Below are 13,908 nucleotides of genomic sequence, written 5' to 3'. Positions count from 1 at the left end.
GATGAGAGAGAATCATTGATTGGCTGCCTCCTGCACACCCCACACTGGGGATCAGGCCCCCAACGCGGGCATGTGCCCCAACTGGGAATTGAACTGTGACCTCCTGGTCTACAGATCAGTGCTCAACCGGCTGGGCGGGAGGATCCTTCTCGCCTCTTCCAGCTTCTGGTAGCTCCAGGTGTTCATCAGTCCAGTCGCTGACTCCATCTTCACGTGCCGTCTCCTCTGTGTGGGTGTTTTCTCCTCTTCTGTGTTCTATAAGGACACTTGTTGTTGGATTTAGGGCCCGCCCACTGCAGAGACCCTTTTCCCATATAAGATCACTTTCACCGGTCCCAGGGGACATGCATATACCTTTTTGGTGGCCACAATTCAGCCCACTCTACGCTGCAAGAACCTTTCCCTCAGCTGATCTGGCCTGGTCACCATCTCTATTGTCCGTTGTGCTTTTCTCCATCCTCTGTGCGTGCCGTCGTCACACCTCTGTTCCTCTTCTTTTCGTGAACATTGACTTTGTCTCATTCTCCCCTGCCGTCTCTGTGGGTCCTGCCCTCTCAGGTGAAAGGAACTCCATTTCCCCTGGGAACCCACCTGCTGCTCGCGGTGGGCTTCTCTCACCTCCGCGGGAGTTCCTTTCCTCCGTCTGCCGTGGGTCTTCTCCTCCCTGACTCCGCGTGGACTGGAGGCCGGAGCTCGTGTTCTTCATATTCCTCACAGCGCCAGGGACATTCGTAGAGATGGAAATATTTGTGGGTGATAATAATTATCTGAACAATGGAGTCAGACTAAGTAGTATGATCAAAATAAAGGCAAATAGTGACCAGGTAGCCATAGCCACCTTTCGGTTGTAAGAATATAGACCAGCCGTGGGCAAACTACGGCCCGCGGGCCGGATCCAGCCCGTTTGAAATGAATAAAACAAACAAACAAAAAGACCGTACCCTTTTATGTAATGATGTAAGCTTCTGTGCTTCTGTCCTAGGCTTGCGCTGTCTGCCTAACTCAGCTGTGGGCAAACTACAGCCCGTTTGAAATAAAAAAAACTAAAAAAAAAAAAAGACCGTACCCTTGTATGTAATGATGTTTACTTTGAATTTATATTAGTTCACACAAACACTCCATCCATGCTTTTGTTCCGGCCCTCCGGTCCAGTTTAAGAACCCATTGTGGCCCTCTAGTCAAAAAGTTTGCCCACCCCTGATATAGACTGTGCATGTGGTTGGGGATTTCAATTTTTTTTTTTTTTTTGCAGGGAGCAGATGCTAGCTCCAACGACCTTTTGTAATAAATGGGGGCTTAAAGAACAATAGACAAACCCAGGACGTGCAGGGCCTGGAATCAGCTGAGAGGCTGACTGACTGGAAGGTCGGAATCCAGGTCCTGACCTTCGTCTCTTGTGAGGCCACACCATCTGTTATCTGAACCCTGGAGTAGTTTAGATGTCGCAGGAATGACCTGTTCCTTGAAAGGTTGGGTTGCTGGCAAAATCGTCAAGGCTGCTCTCGGATGTGGGTCTCTCTGGACAACTTTTCCCTTCTCTCCATCTCACTGCCAATCAGCTTCCCCTTGTCCCTTAGGGTCCCTCCACACCCTACGTCTCCAGCCTCCTCAGGGCCCCTCTGCACCCCATGTCTCCAGCCTCCTCAAAGTACCAAGGCCACAACTCCAGCCTGGCTCTGCCTGGCCGTCCAGTTTGAGGGCCTGTCATCATCCAGCTGCCTTGGACTTGCCATGTCCCAAACTCCCCATCCCCAGTGTGGACTGAGGTCCTGGTCAGCAGCAGATGGGGCAGGGGGTGGGGTGGGGGTGAGAGGGGGGAGAGCGGCAGAGGTGTCCCTTCCAGAGACTGCGCTGGGCAGGCTCTGGGGGGGATTTGGGTGGCGGCTCTGAGGGGCCTCTCTGCTCCAGGTTCCACGTCACCGAGTGCTGGCATCTTATTTTTCAGATCCATCCTGTTGTGCTGAAGATGCTTCCTGAAGAACAGAAAGAGGTATGTCACCACAAATCTGAAAGTAAATAATCCGTGCGTTTTGTGTCACTGCAGGGTGGCTCTTCACCACTCACCATAGCTCTGGGGTGGAGAGTCAAGGTCAGGATCCTGTCGGGCTTCCTAGGGGAGGGCTAAGGATTGAGCACGACCCCTGCCCCTGCCAGCAGTGGTACCTCCCCGACCCTCATTCTTTGGTTCCAGAGACTGAGTGGTTTCTCGCTCTCCACCTCCCCAAACTCTTGTTTAAGTACCTTTTCCATGACAGAATTCTCCAGACTCTGCCTCCACCTTTGCTGGAACAGCTCCCCCCAGCCTGCTCTCTCGGTTTTCTCCTCTGTTGCCTCATCCCCGAATTCCCCCACCTCTGGTAACAGCCCAGGGCGACTGTCTGCCATTGCTTTCAGTTTTGCCCTGCTTGCCGCCTCTCGGATCTCTTGGCTTGGTGCCACCTAAGCAGGGAAGCCTGTCCCTTCCCAAACCCAGCCTGGCCTCTCAGGCCTCCAGTCCCAGCTTCCTGAGCTTCCGTTCAACTAGGAGGAGGGTAGGACCGCCGCCACACCAGCCCTTTGCTGAGTGGCCGTCCCTCAGACGTACCTGTTTGTCCTACCTTGCCTCCTGTGTACCACGCATCATCACTAGGTGAGCCTAATGAAACTGAAAAGCCGCACACAGACACACCCCCACACCAACACACACGCACACACGGGCACACACAGTCACACACACGCATACAAACACCCACACAGACACACATGCACACAGACCCAGTCACACACATGCATGCAGACACCCCCCCCACAGTCACACACACGCACACAGACCTCCCCCCAACCCCCAGGCACAGTCACACAACCACATGGTCCTTAGTTCCCCTTGTCCAAATTTAAAGCACCAAACAATCCACTTCAGGGAATCCATCCACAAACTTCTTTGCTAGATCTCACATCAGCCCTTCCCTTGGGTTCAGGTTCTCCTCAATAGTCCAGCCCACTTCACCCTTTAGTTACAGGCTGGGCTCCCCCATTTTCAAAGGCGATGTCTGTTTGTTTTTTAACTTTTTAAAATTGGGTCTAACACATGCCCAGTAAAATGCATAAAATGCCCTGATCTTATGTGTACAGCTCAGTGGAGTTTTTCTTGTGTTTACACCTGTGTAACCACCACTTGGATCAGGGTATAGATGCTTTTAGCAGAAGGCACCTGTGTCCCTTTCCTGTCAGGCCCCCAACTTACCAGGCCAGGTATACTTTCCCTGGCCCTCTCTACACAGTACTGGGGCCGAGCTGCTGGGTCAGGAAATACCTTCTCTGTGAAGTTGGCCAATCTGCAAGTCCCCACACGACTGCCCTCAGCTCTGACACGAGTTGTAAGGTCCAGGGTTCCCCAGACACCCTCAGATTAGATAATTCACAGGAAGAACTCACGGAACCCGCTGAGAGCGATTGCACCCACGGTTACGGTGTTTTACAGGGAACGGATACCAATGGAACCGTCCAAGGGAGACACGTAGGGCAGAGGCGGGGAGGGGTCCAGATGCGGAACTCCTGCTGTCCTCGCGGATGGAGTCACCCTCCTGGCGTCTGTGTGTGACAGTGTGCACCAGGGAGCTCACCCAGCCTTGGTGTCCAGCCTTGGTGTCCAGAGCTTTATTGGGCTTAGTGTTTACTGTGTAGTTGACCTTTAGTCTCCTCTCCTCCTGGGGTCAAGTTCACACCTTTAGTCTCCAGTTCCTTTAGAGGTCATAACCTAAGCGCCTTCAGGGTGTCCAGTGACCAAAGGCCAGAACATTCCTTTCAGGCAGGACATTGCAGGGGCCTAGAGGGCACCACCCAGGAGCTGAGGGCAGAAGCCAGACCTTCCTTTGGGTCAGTGTTTCCTCACTCCCCACCTGCGTGGGCCTGACCACTGGGCAGGCTGTGCCACGGGAGCAGGGTCGTGGCCTTCTCCAGCACTATTCTGAAGGCATATGTAATTATTATTTTTAAAATATGTTTTTATTGAATTTTAGCAAGAGAGGAAGGAAGAGGGAGGTGGGGAGAGAGAGCGAAAGAGAGAGAAACATTGATCAGCTGCCTCTTGCACACACCCCTACTGGGGGTGAGGAGCCTGCCACCTGGGAATGTGTCCTGACCTAGAATTGAACTGGTGACCTCTGGGCGCATGTGTTGGTTTTAACACTTGATTTTTATTATGAACTCGGTTCAATGAATAGAAATGAGACACAAATTTTAACCAATTACATAAAGCATTTTATTGACCTTATAAATGTCCTTTATTATAAATAACTATGTAATCTTTATATATAAAAGGCTAAGTGACCGACCGTCCATCCAACCATCCGACCAGCTGGTACATATGATGCACACTGGCAATTTAAAAATAAACGTTGACTCGCGCATGCGAGATACATATAAAGCTCCTGCTGGTGCCAATCTAGACAAAGTAGGAATATTCCTACCTGAACCTGTTTTCAGACATGGTCAGTTATATGTTGCTTTTTCTCGAGTTTGAACAGCATGTGATGTTAAAGTTAAAGTTGTGAATACTTCATCACAAGGGAAATTAGTCAAGCACTCTGAAAGTGATTATTCTTAATGTGGTATACAGGGAGATATTATAATAAGTTTAATCAATTTATTAGTCATTGTGTTTTTTATCAATGTTGTTTTTATATCATGTTTTTGTTTTTATATCATGTCTTTATTGTTATATCATGTTATTGTTTATTAATCAATTTATATATTATTTTCATATGCATTTTACTAATTTTCTTTCATCTCTGACACTTCTATTATAAAGAAAGGGCAAATAGTGATATTAAAATATTTCTTCTAATTAATTTCCTTTCAATATGCATGAATCCATTCACCGGGCCACTAGTAATATTATAACATTAAGGAATTTTAAACTGGAGAGTCCTTCAGCTGAAAAGGAAAAAAGTACTGTAGACTGGCCGGTGTGGCTCAGAGCTAGTGCCTCTACTTATGAACCAGGAAGTCACAGTTCGATTCCTGGTCAGAGCATATGCCCGGGCTGCAGGCTCAATCCTCAGAAGGGGCTGTGCAGGAGGCAACCAATCAATGATTCTTTCTCATCATTGTTGTTTCTATCTCTGTCCCTCTCCCTTCCTCTCTGAAATCAATAAAAACATATTTTAAAAAAAGAAAATATACTGTAGGGAGAAAGAGGTATAATACTTAGAAATTTACTTAGTCCCTCACCAAGAAATAACCCCACAAGGCTAGATTCTGGATGTTCTGTAATATACGTTCATCACTTATCAATCCATAGAAAATGGATTTTACATGTGGCCAGAATGATCTGGCTTCTAATGCTTCACTCTTAGAGCAAAGTCAAAACTCCTAAATGAGGTTGCTAAGGCCTTTTATGATCTGACCCTGCTTCCTTCTCCAGGCTCATCTTCTGCCCCTCCCCCCACCCCCTTCGCACTTCTCACTCCTCAGCTCAGAGCTCGTTGGGTGTTGCCTGCTCTGCACTCTGGGCCCTGGGCTCTCACAGATGTTTCCCCACCCCCTGGAACAATCTTTCCCCCAGACTGCACACCAGGTTGTCTGACTAAGCTTATAAGTCAAGAAGAGCGTTCCGAAAGCCTCAATTATAAAGGTATTTTTATCTCCCCGCCTACCCCAGCATCTCCCTGTCCTCCTTACCAGTTAGAAGTGGGGGAGGTTTTGGCTGAGCCTTTGAATATCCTTGTGGCTGGTTGTTTGTTCAGCGGAAAATAATTCAGGTCCCACCTAACTGCATGTGGAAGGGCTGAATGCGATACCACTGATTGTTCTTGAATCTCGACCAAGGGGCAGTGTGCGTGTGAGCTCACGGCGCCCACAGCAGACTGTACTAATTAATCATGAGGTTGGCATGTGAACTGAGAGCTATGTACCATCCTCGTTCAAGATTCAAACAGCCCGAGTGACACCGTTCTTCTACCCAACCGGTAATGCCAGCCTAGAAGTTTGGTAATTTTTATTGGTAAAGATTGGGGGTGGGCGGGAAACCAAATGCAGTCTCTCATGATAAAATAGCTTTATTACTGTAATAAATCTAGAGAGAGGAGAACAGGGAGTGCGAGTCTCCCTTGTTAGTTAAACGCGTTCCGTGTGCACATGGGTTTGAATTCCCGGGAGAGCAGTATCCAAGCTGATGGATCTTCCCCATAAAAATGGCCTTGGCATTGGGCCATTGTGAAATGAAAATGAATTCAGATTCGTTCATGCATGCAGCTTTAATTTACAATTAAAATATTATGGTTACATATTTTAATAAGAATAATTAGGTGGACCCAACTGAATCAACCCTTCTGTTTAATGAGACAGAACCCAGAATCCTAATGAAAAGGCAGGTGGCTGTGACAGGGAACGCGTCCCAGACAGCGTCTTTCGTGGGTCAGGCATTCTTGTTCCTTGTATAGTCTGGTGTCCAGAGGGAGCGTTTGGTTTTCCTGCGTCACTGAGACCTGAGCCCCCAGCACGTGGTGCGCACGCTCTGTGAGGGGTGCGGCTCCCTCCTGTGAGGGGTGCATGGGCAGCTCCCTCCTGCTGCACAGTCTGTGTCATTGAGTCTGACGTGCTGGCCCCTCCAAGGCAGGGCCTTCGTTCCTCTGCCCAGGGCTAACTACTGTAAAGGGGACGGACAATGAAAAAGATCTTATAAATATATCTTTAACCGCCTACATGCTTTATTTATTTCACAATGACAGAATTCATTTCACAATGAAATAAATTCTTGCCCAACCCGCCTGGCTCAGTGGTTGAGCGTCAACCTATGGACCAGGAGGTCAGGGTTCGATTCCCGGTCAGGGCACATGCCTGGGTTGTGGGCTTGATCCCCAGTAGGGGGCGTGCAGGAGGCAGCCGATCAATGATTCTCGCTCATCATTGATGTTTCTATCTCTCTCTCCATTTCCCTTCCTCTCTGAAATCAATAAAAATGTGTATTAGAAAAAGAAATCAATAAAAACATTTAAAAATATCTTTTGTTTAAAGGACAGTTCTACCGCAGTGAGGCTGCTGGAAGGGTGTGTGCCTCTCCCTGTGTGTGTATCTCCTCTCCTGGATCATGATGGCTGAAGTCTACCTCTAGACTCTAGAGATTTATACCGTTAGGAAAGGGTTTGTTTTTTTCTTCTCCAAAGGGTATATATATACTTCATACTGAACACAGTGGCAGTTATCAGTTACTGACACCTTCGTGGCAATAAGTCCGCCAGCTCTGCGGCAGCGGATGCCGGAGTGGCGCAGACCCCGGTGGCCGGGAGAGTTCCAGGCACATGAGGACCCTGCCTGAGGGAGGAGACAGGCTCTGCGGGGACAGGTGGGAGGGACGTGCTTCTGGGTTGGGTGAGTTGGCTCCAGACTTGACACGCACCTCTTCCAGCTACATTCTGCTGAGTGATGGTAACACTTGAGATCTGCTCGAGGGAAGCATGGCTTTGATATTGGGAAACTGATTAGAAAATGACTGAACTACAACCAATGAATATCATTAAGGAATATCCCATAAGCAGGCTTCTACCTGGTGTCCTGTGATGCCGGGGACTGTGAAGGGAAGTGACAAGACAAGACAAAACACTCTCCCACTCCCTGAAATGAAATTTGTTGTTCTCCCTCCCTGCCTATCAGATGTGATATAATAACAGGGGAAATTGGAAGTGGGGTATGTGGGAATTCTCTACTATCGTCACAATTTTTCTGTGCGTCTAAAACAGTTCTGAAGCAAACTGTTTAAAAAACATTTTATTATATATGATCAAATATAAAGAATTATAAAAGGTTGTGCAGTGACTAAAGCAAGGTACAAAACAGTATTTATAGCACATTCCATTTGTGTTAAACATTTTACATATACATATATGCCAGTTATATATATATAATATAAAAATGCATAAAAATCCTGAGTAGGTACATAAGAAACTGAGGGCCCAGTAGGAGGACTTCATTTTCTTTTCTTTCTTTTTTTAAAAAAATATTTTTTTATTGATTTCAGAGAAGAAGGGAGAGGGAGACAGAGATAGAAACATCAGTGATAAGAATCATTGATTGGCTGCCTCCTGCACGTTCCCTACTGGGGATGGAGCCCACAACCTGGGCATGTGCCCTTGCCAGGAATCAAACCCGGGACCCTTCAGTCTGCAGGCGATGCTCTATCCACTGAGCCAAACCAGGTAGGGCAGGACTTCATTTTCATGGTGTACTCATCTGTATTTGAAATGTTATATATGCCTACAAATATATCTTTAACCACATACATGTTTTATTTATTTAATGAAAAATATTATTTTTAAAGGTCAATAAGTATTAGGATATCATTATGTGAATGTATCAATACATGTTACATGAGTGGTTAACATTTTCAGATCCATGTTTCTGACTTACTTTCACTTTCGAGTACCACTTCTGTTCCTTCTTCTGAAGCAGTCTGCTGGGGCCCCCTCCCTCCCTCCCTCTCTTCCTCCCTTCCTTCTTCCTTCCCTCTTTTCTACCCTCCCTCCTTCCTTTTCTCCATTTCTCCTTCCTCCTTTCTTTTCTTTTTTTTTTCTTTCTGGTTTTTTCATTATAAAATTTTAAACATACACAAAGCAGAGAGAATAACATAATGAACCCTTATGTACCTAAGGTTTCAATAATTAATACATTATTAATTCATGACCAAGCTACCGCCCACCCCCTCCCATTTCCTCCTGCCACCACACAGTGAATTATTTTGAAACAAAGTCTAGACTTTCTGGAATTTCATCAGTAAATATTTCAGTACACATGTCAACAATGGACCCTTCTTACAAACAAACCACATTATCACACCTTACATAATTAACATTAGTTCCTTCATGCCATCAACTATGCAGTGTTCAAGTTTTCCTGATTATGTTGGAAAAAATGTATTTGCTTGTTCTAATCAGGACCCAAATTAGGACCACACCGTATTTGGTTAATATACTGCTTAAAGTCTATTAATCTGCCTTTTCCCCCTTTTGCAATTTCTTTGTTAAAGGAGCTGCGTCTTTTGTCCTGTGGAGGTTTCCATACTCAGGATTTTGCCTTCGATTGGGTCCTCGTGGTACAGTTTAAGATAGGTTGGCACTTACTTCAACCTGCGAAAGACGAATGTTTCCGTTGCACTTCTCCTAATGTAATTCCTTATGTAACTTTGGACAGAAAGGCAGTTCCTTAATTTTGGACATGACTTGTGTAAAGAAACTCGCAATATCATGAACTATTCTAAGTTCTGTAAAAGGCAGGTCTAGCTGAACCTTATCCACAGTTTATCCTGAAGTAGTAAGAGCTTTCTTAAAAATCATCATTCAAACCTGCTAGGCTGTGGTACTAAACACACTCCACGCTGCAAAGTGGCAAGTAACACCCTGGTAGCATGTGTTTTAGGGTGTCAGAAGGATTATTAGGAAATAAAGGAAGGTTACTTGATACAGTCCTTCTGTCTTTCAAGCCTGCTATTTGTAAAGAATGTAGTATGTAAAATGGCTAAATATTCATCTTTGTTTTTCTTTTCAATAATTACTTGTAATATATTATTTACTTATTTTTTATTTGAAAGAGAGAGAGAGAGAGAGAGAGAGAGAGAGAGAGAGAGAGACATGGATGTGAGAGCAAAACATTTATTGGCTGCCTCCTGCATGCCCCCACCGAGGGGCTCAGTCCTGAAACTTGGGCACGAGCCCTGACCAGGAAACAAACTGGCAACCTTTCAGTGCATCGGATGACGCCCAACCAACTGAGCCACACCAGCCGGGGCACTAAATTTTAATTTTGAGATTGTTGTGTGGAAGTGCTGAATAGAATTCTGGTGAATAAGATATTGATTAGATTCTGTAAGCATCAGCTGTGTGGCACAGCGTTGGTATTCAATACGTTTCAATTGTGTGAAAGAATGAATGAAGGAATGACTCTTCAGTTTAAATTGGAATAGGAAAAAAAATGTCCTGAGAAAGTGAGCACAAATTGAAACAAGCTTTTATTTTTGTGATAGAGAATTCTCACCGGGGCTATGAAAAATGAATGCTCACTAACACCTAGAAACTTTGCTTTGTTAGCTTTTATCTCATTTTTTTTGGTAATCTGAGTAAATGTTTTTACAGTTAGCACAGTTATGTACTATAAAGATTTAAGGTAGACTACAGTAGAAATTTTAAATGATACAACTATCAAAATCCAATATAATAAAAGCGTAATATGCAAATCAACTGAACGGTAGAGGGAGGGGAAAGCGATGGGGGGTGGGATGGGAGGCGGCAGCAACCAGCAGCTGCAGAGGAGGGGCGATGGGGGAGGGTGGGGCGGGGCGGAGCCTTGCCAGCTAGCTCTGTTCCTTAATCGGCCATCCGGTCATCTCCCACACAGGGAGGCCGGCAGGGGCAGGGTGATGGGAGAAGTGCCTTCCCCTGATCATCTGGTCACCTCCCGCAGTGGGAGGCCAGACTTCGGCTTAGCAGGTCTGAGCCATCAGTAGGACATCCCCTGAGGGCTCCCAGACTGTGAGAGGGTGCAAGCTGGGCTGAGAGACCCCCCTCCCCAAGTGCATGAATTTTTGTGCACCGGGCCTCTAGTGCTAAAATAAACAGTAGTGATAATACCACTACAAACTGTGTAGTGATGGACCAGTGTGACATTGATTTGCATTTCCCTGATGGCTAGTGATGCTGAACATCTTTTCATGTGCTTGTTTGCCATCTGTCTGTCCTCCTTGGTGAAATGTTTCTTCATGTGTTTTGCCTAGTTTCTAATTGATTTCTTTGCTTTTCAAAAATGTTTTGTGCGTTCTTTTACATATTCTAGATACAAGTCCTTTGAGGGATGTGTGATTTGCATATAACTTCCTCCAGTCTGTGTAATGTGTCGTCAGCTTCCTCATGGGGTCTTTCGCAGAGCAAAGGTGTTGGTTTTGGTGAGATCCAATTTATCACCTTTTTCTTATATGGGTTGTCCTTGTGGTTTCAAGCCTAAGTCCTCTTCATCTAGTCCTGGTCCCAAAGATTTTCTCTTATATTTCTTTCTAAAAGTTTTATGGTTTTGCCCTGGCTGGTGTGGCTTAGTTGCTTGGGCATCGTCCTGTGTACCCAAGGGTTGCCGGTTCGGGTTGGGGCACATGCCCAGGTTGCATGCTGGATCCCCTGTGGGGGATGTGGGGGAGGCAGTCGATCGATGTTTCACTTTCACATGGATGTTTTTCTCTCTCCTTTTCCCTTCCCCTCTCTCTAAAAATCAATTTTAAGAAATCTTAAAAAATTAAGTATTATGTTTACATTTAACTCTGTGATGCATTTTGCATGAATTTTTGTGAAAGGTGCTTGCTGGGAGTAGGTTGAGGTTCCGCTTTTGGTCTGTGGATGTCCAGTTGTTCTAGAACGACTTGTTGACAGGTTATCCCTCCTCCATTGAATTATTTTCACACCTTTGGCAGAAATCAGTTGGGCATATTTGTATAGGTCTCAGCAACAGGGATTCTTCCACTTTATTCTTTTTCAGAATTGCTTTGACTTTCCATGTAAATTTTACAATCTATGCCTTCAAAAAAAATCTTACTGAGATTTTTACAGAACTTGCATTAAAGCTATAGATGGGTTTGGGGAGAATTTGTCTATTATGTTGAGTTTTTTAATACATGAACACAGTAGAGGCATGACACTTATATAGATGTAAACAAAGAAATATATGCTTCTTTGATTTCTTTCAATAGCATCTTATCATTTTCAGCACAGAAGAACCTGTACATTCTTGGTTTTTGAATCTCTTTTGTAATCTAATTCTCAAACATTTCATGAGCACTGACTATGTGTTAACACTGTACTTGCTGCTAGAAATACAAAAATGAAATACAATGAGTTTCAGAAGAGCAGGTGGTTTCAACCGACATTTTAGCCCAGGGGGTCCTCAAACTACGGCCCGCGAGCCACATGCAAATACAAATATTGTATTTGTTCCCATTTTGTTTTTTTTACTTCAAAATAAGATATGTGCAGTGTGCATAGGAATTTGTTCATAGTTTTTTTTTTAAGCTATAGTCCGGTCCTCCAACAGTCTGAGGGACAGTGAACCGGCCCCCTGTTTAAAAAGTTTGAGGACCCCTGTTTTAGCCAATAGCTAAGAAGATAATGTTTTCCCCTCCAAAATCATGCAATTACAGTGACATTTGAAGTAACTTGGACTTACTGTTGCTAAAAGAGCCACTGGATAGAAAGAATGTTTGCGAGCCTGGGCTTTGGAGCAAGGTGAACCTGAATTTGAAACCTAGCTCAGCCTATTGGCCATTTGACTTGGGGCCAGTTGCTTAAGTGTTAGAAGCCTTGTTTTTCTTATCTGTAAATAAGAAATGCTAATGGAATGCTAATATTACTGAATTTTTAGGATCTTGTAAAGATGAAAGCAAAACATGTGTAAAACAGTTATCACAGTGCCTGTCACCTGTCAGTGCCTTGTACAATACAGCTATTTTATTGTTAATTTCATCTCAGTATCAGAGCTAAGGAAAAAAAAGGCAAGTTAGGTGGATGAAGGAACAAAGGTCGAACTGGGGGTGGGGGCGGGGAGAGAGAGGATATTAAAATCAAAGAGTGATTATTAAAAGAGAACATAGGGATTAGATTTTCAAGGAGTCTGGTATTTCCTGTTTTCCCATGGAGAACAGTAGGGATCAGTTAGTTTAAATTTTTAATTCTCTGCCTGGCTTCTTCATTCATACTAGATATCGTCATTAGGCCCAAAAAGTCATTAAAGTGTTTAATAAGGTTATTAAATTGAATAACTGCTGCCGCCGAAGCAATTTTCATAGGAAATCCATAAGATTCGAGGTATGGAGCGCAGAGCTGTCCTCTGTGGCTGACAGGCTGTCAACATCCCTGTGAAGGATGGTGGGCAGCGCCGTGAGGGATGCGTCTAATTAAGAGATTATAGGTGAACCTTGGCTTCCTGGGTGTGCGGGGCGTAGCTGGAAGCACGGAGGAACTTCACTAATTCCTTCTAATTGCAGGGTGGGTGAGGGGCGGCTCCTCCGAACGATAGAATATTTTAAAATAAGTGTACTTTTTATTACTTCTCAGTCCGTATTTTAACTCCAACGAAGCAAACAAATTGTTGTCTGGTACCAGTCTTCGGGGACCCAAGTTATTGGAGCTATCAGAATGATTTTCAATTATTTCTATGTAAATAGGTGCTTCTGGAGTTCTTCAGGGCGCCGGGAAGCAGTTAGTTCGCATAGATCTTAAACATGGCTCCTGCAGCGCCTGCCGTTAATTGGCACACCCTTACGGGAAGGGGTTTGTTCAATTAAGATAAACTTTAGACCAGCTGCTCAGTAACTTATCACTATTCATGACCTCCAGGAGCCCAAGTGGATGAGGTTTTTATTTCAAAGTTTGAGCTCATTTTTTTCTCCTGCAGGCAATTCATTCATTCATTGCTGCAGGCATTTATTTATTCATTAAGTAATATTAATAGAATCATTCGGATATGCCAGGCATTCAAGTCCTACAAGACAGCCTAAGCTACCCTAAAGGAGCTTAGCATCTGATGGAGGAGGCCTCTGGGTAATTACTGTGGTGAGGGACGGTGCTCAAGGTCTGCCCAGAGGCAGGGCACTGGGGGGGTGGGGTGGGGCGGTGGGGTTCAGAGAGGATGGAGTGGATGAACCCGAGGATTTCTAGAGACTGAGTTGCGTTTTGAACAATGAATTGGAAAACAAAAGGAAGAAGATAACGAAGAAGAAGAAGAAGCAGGAAGTGGGGTGGGGACAGCTGTCCAGGCGGAAAGAACAGCTTGCCCAAAGCCATGCAGTTGTGCAGTGGCGTGTTGGGGATGGGTACCTGAGCCTCGCCTTGGAGATAAGCAGATGAAGATCATGAAAGGCTCTCTGTGCTAGCCAAGGAGTTTGAACTTGGTCTTGAAGGT

At 45.1% G+C, this 13,908-nt stretch overlaps 1 protein-coding gene across 5 annotated transcripts in view; it reads left to right on the top strand.

The window, feature by feature from the left end:
* SNX10 (sorting nexin 10) overlaps positions 1 to 13,908 on the top strand; it is a 37,236-nt gene that overhangs the window by 4,885 nt on the left and 18,443 nt on the right. For 2 of the 5 annotated variants that reach the window (XM_015558185.1, XM_006778985.2), the window contains exon 2: positions 1,946 to 1,990. In XM_015558185.1, coding sequence (XP_015413671.1) covers positions 1,946 to 1,990 — 45 coding nt within the window. Of the gene's footprint in view, positions 1 to 722; positions 750 to 1,945; positions 1,991 to 13,401; positions 13,560 to 13,908 lie in introns of those variants that run through there. The other 3 variants (XM_015558184.1, XM_015558188.1, XM_015558187.1) reach the window with 3 other exon arrangements.

The sequence above is a fragment of the Myotis davidii genome, unplaced genomic scaffold, assembly GCF_000327345.1.
Source record: "Myotis davidii unplaced genomic scaffold, ASM32734v1 scaffold168, whole genome shotgun sequence".
NCBI classification, from domain to species: Eukaryota; Metazoa; Chordata; class Mammalia; order Chiroptera; family Vespertilionidae; genus Myotis; species Myotis davidii.
The sequence above is the reverse complement of the archived record's forward strand: the minus strand, read 5'-3'. Positions and strand labels throughout refer to the sequence as shown.